The sequence below is a fragment of the Hyalella azteca genome, unplaced genomic scaffold (genome assembly GCF_000764305.2).
Source record: "Hyalella azteca isolate HAZT.00-mixed unplaced genomic scaffold, Hazt_2.0.2 contig5857, whole genome shotgun sequence".
Lineage (NCBI taxonomy): Eukaryota > Metazoa > Arthropoda > Malacostraca > Amphipoda > Hyalellidae > Hyalella > Hyalella azteca.
The window spans coordinates 79,103-81,481 of NW_025936036.1; the positions used below are offsets into that span (position 1 = coordinate 79,103).

The 2,379-nt window shown below is 42.2% G+C and overlaps 1 protein-coding gene across 1 annotated transcript in view; it reads right to left on the reverse strand.

Annotated features, from left to right (window-relative positions):
- The window catches only part of LOC108667087, a gene marked incomplete at its 5' end in the record, with an annotated part of 65,222 nt that extends 63,198 nt beyond the window's left edge, over positions 1 to 2,024 (reverse strand). The window contains 1 exon segment of the mRNA XM_018154076.2: positions 1,977 to 2,024. Coding sequence (XP_018009565.2) covers positions 1,977 to 2,024 — 48 coding nt within the window.
- Between the last annotated feature and the right edge of the window lie 355 nt (positions 2,025 to 2,379).

The window sequence follows — 2,379 nt, forward strand, 5'->3', positions numbered from 1 at the left end:
GTCCAGAGGCGTGTTTCTATAGTTCATTAGAGCAATCCATGGATTCTCACATCTAAGTAAGCGCTTCGCCTGCCGGACCGCCCGCTCCGCGCATCCGTTAGCCTGTGGTAAATATGGGTCAGAAACACAATGCATAATGTCACAAAATTCAATAAAATTCCGAAATAAAACTCCCGCAAACTGTGGTCCTCCATCTGTAACCAAAACTTCTGGGAGACCAAACCCTGTCTCTTATACACATCTAGATGTGTATAAGAGACAGGTGCAGGGGCCATACTTTCAAAACTCGCTAAGTGAACGTATGTACTTGCGCTCTATTTTCTTGTCTATGATTGGTGGATTTTGCTTGAAAGGCCGTCAATGATTGGCTGATGAACTTACGATCTCTTAACTTTTTTTGAAAGTATGGGGCCAGCTGGCCACTTCGTAAGACTTACAGTAATAGCCAATGATGGTGTCATCCATGCACCGCTGGAACACGGCGTAATAATCGTTGATATCTGATAAGTAAAGCTTCACCTGATCGTAGTCTTTCGCCACGCTGAACACTGCGTGCAGAAAATCAATATTTTAACGAAATGTTTCCATTCAGTGTCGTTAAAATATGAACTCTAATCGAAGTTAAGTATTAGGCATAGGACTCTTCAAAGTGTCATCAACACATGAAATCTAATCGAAGTTAAGTATCAAGTATATTGTAATCATCAGGATACAGGATAGTATGTACTTTATTTTGCTTCAAAGTGTCATCAACACATGAACTCTAAACGAAGTTAAGTATTAAGTATATAGTAATCATCAGGATACAGGATAGTATGTTCTTTATTTTGCTTCAAAGTGTCGTTAAAATATGAAATCTAATCGAAGTCATGTATTAAGTATATAGTACTCATCAGGATACAGGATTGAATGTACTTTGTTTTTCAGTTATATGATTTAGATTGAAATGAAAATCGATGTTATAGCATCCAAATCTAAATGGGCAGACCTATACAAGGAAGTAATTTTAATAGATACGTATTTCTTCACCTATGTATCAGCTTTCTAATGAACAAGAGAGCTAATGTTAACTTTTCGTGGAAACATAATCCATATATTCTATCATTACAACTTTTACTTAAAGTGGAAACACAAAAATTTGTTAAATTACTTCAAAATCAATGTCGCTGCTGAAATCTATTGATTAGAGCGCAAAATATTAGAGAAATACACATGAAAGAGAAATGCACAGACAAATACAGAGGGGAATACACGTGATCAGAAAAATACACAGAGAAATACACATTATATTTTCACAATTAAATGAATGTGAGGGAGGGACTCACTGTCTTTTGGTGGGCCTGTTATGGTGAGGGTGTAGGGGGCGGTCGTGGTAAGAGTGTAGTTAGCGATCCTATTTGTAGCCGTCGTTGCAGTTCCGCTGTTTGCGAACAAAGATTTAGCATAAGTCTTGATGATCCCGTTGCTATAGGTAGCTGGAGCCTTTTTCTCAAAACTCGTTTAAGCTTAAACGAGTAGTACACTTGGTGGTCTAAGTACACTCTGCGGCCTAAGTACAAGTAGCGACTTACGTACATGTAGTGATCCAAGTATTGGTGTAGTTCGGCAGAAGCTTCTCTTTTACGCAAGTTTGATTGAAGACCAGAGCATGCTTTTTATTAACAATCTTCTTGTTCGTCTTTTCAATGAGTCGAACCAAATTTCTAGCTGGAGCCGAGAGATCGNCCAGGCAATAAGTCCAGCAGCTATCTCAATCAATCGTCAGTTATGGAAATATCGGGTTCCAAAGGCCGGATCCCTTGTGAATCATATCACGATAAGTTCAAGAATCGGCAACAGACCATGGGCCTATTTCTTCAGCGCCGACACTTCTATTTTATTCTATATTGATATTACCAGAGTCTCCATGCACATATAACGACCAATGCTTATCTCTGCTACGGCGGCCAACATACAACAAATTTTGTCGCACTCACTGCGGCTTTGACGGCAGCGTCAGAGGGCAGGCGGGTGGAGCTGAAGGTCCCAGGGCAGCCGGCGATCCAGGCGCTATGGGCGGCCGGTGCCAGCGTCACCAGCAGCAGCGAGCCCAACACGAACGACTTCATCATCCTACGTGAGCGGGACAAGTTACGTGAGCGGGACAATCATCCTACGTGAGCGGGACAAGTTACGTGAGCGGGACAATCATCCTACGTGAGCGGGACAAGTTACGTGAGCGGGACAATCATCCTACGTGAGCGGGACAAGTTACGTGAGCGGGACAATCATCCTACGTGAGCGGGACAAGTTACGTGAGCGGGACAATCATCCTACGTGAGCGGGACAAGTTACGTGAGCGGGACAATCATCCTACGTGAGCGGGACCAATTGTTAAGT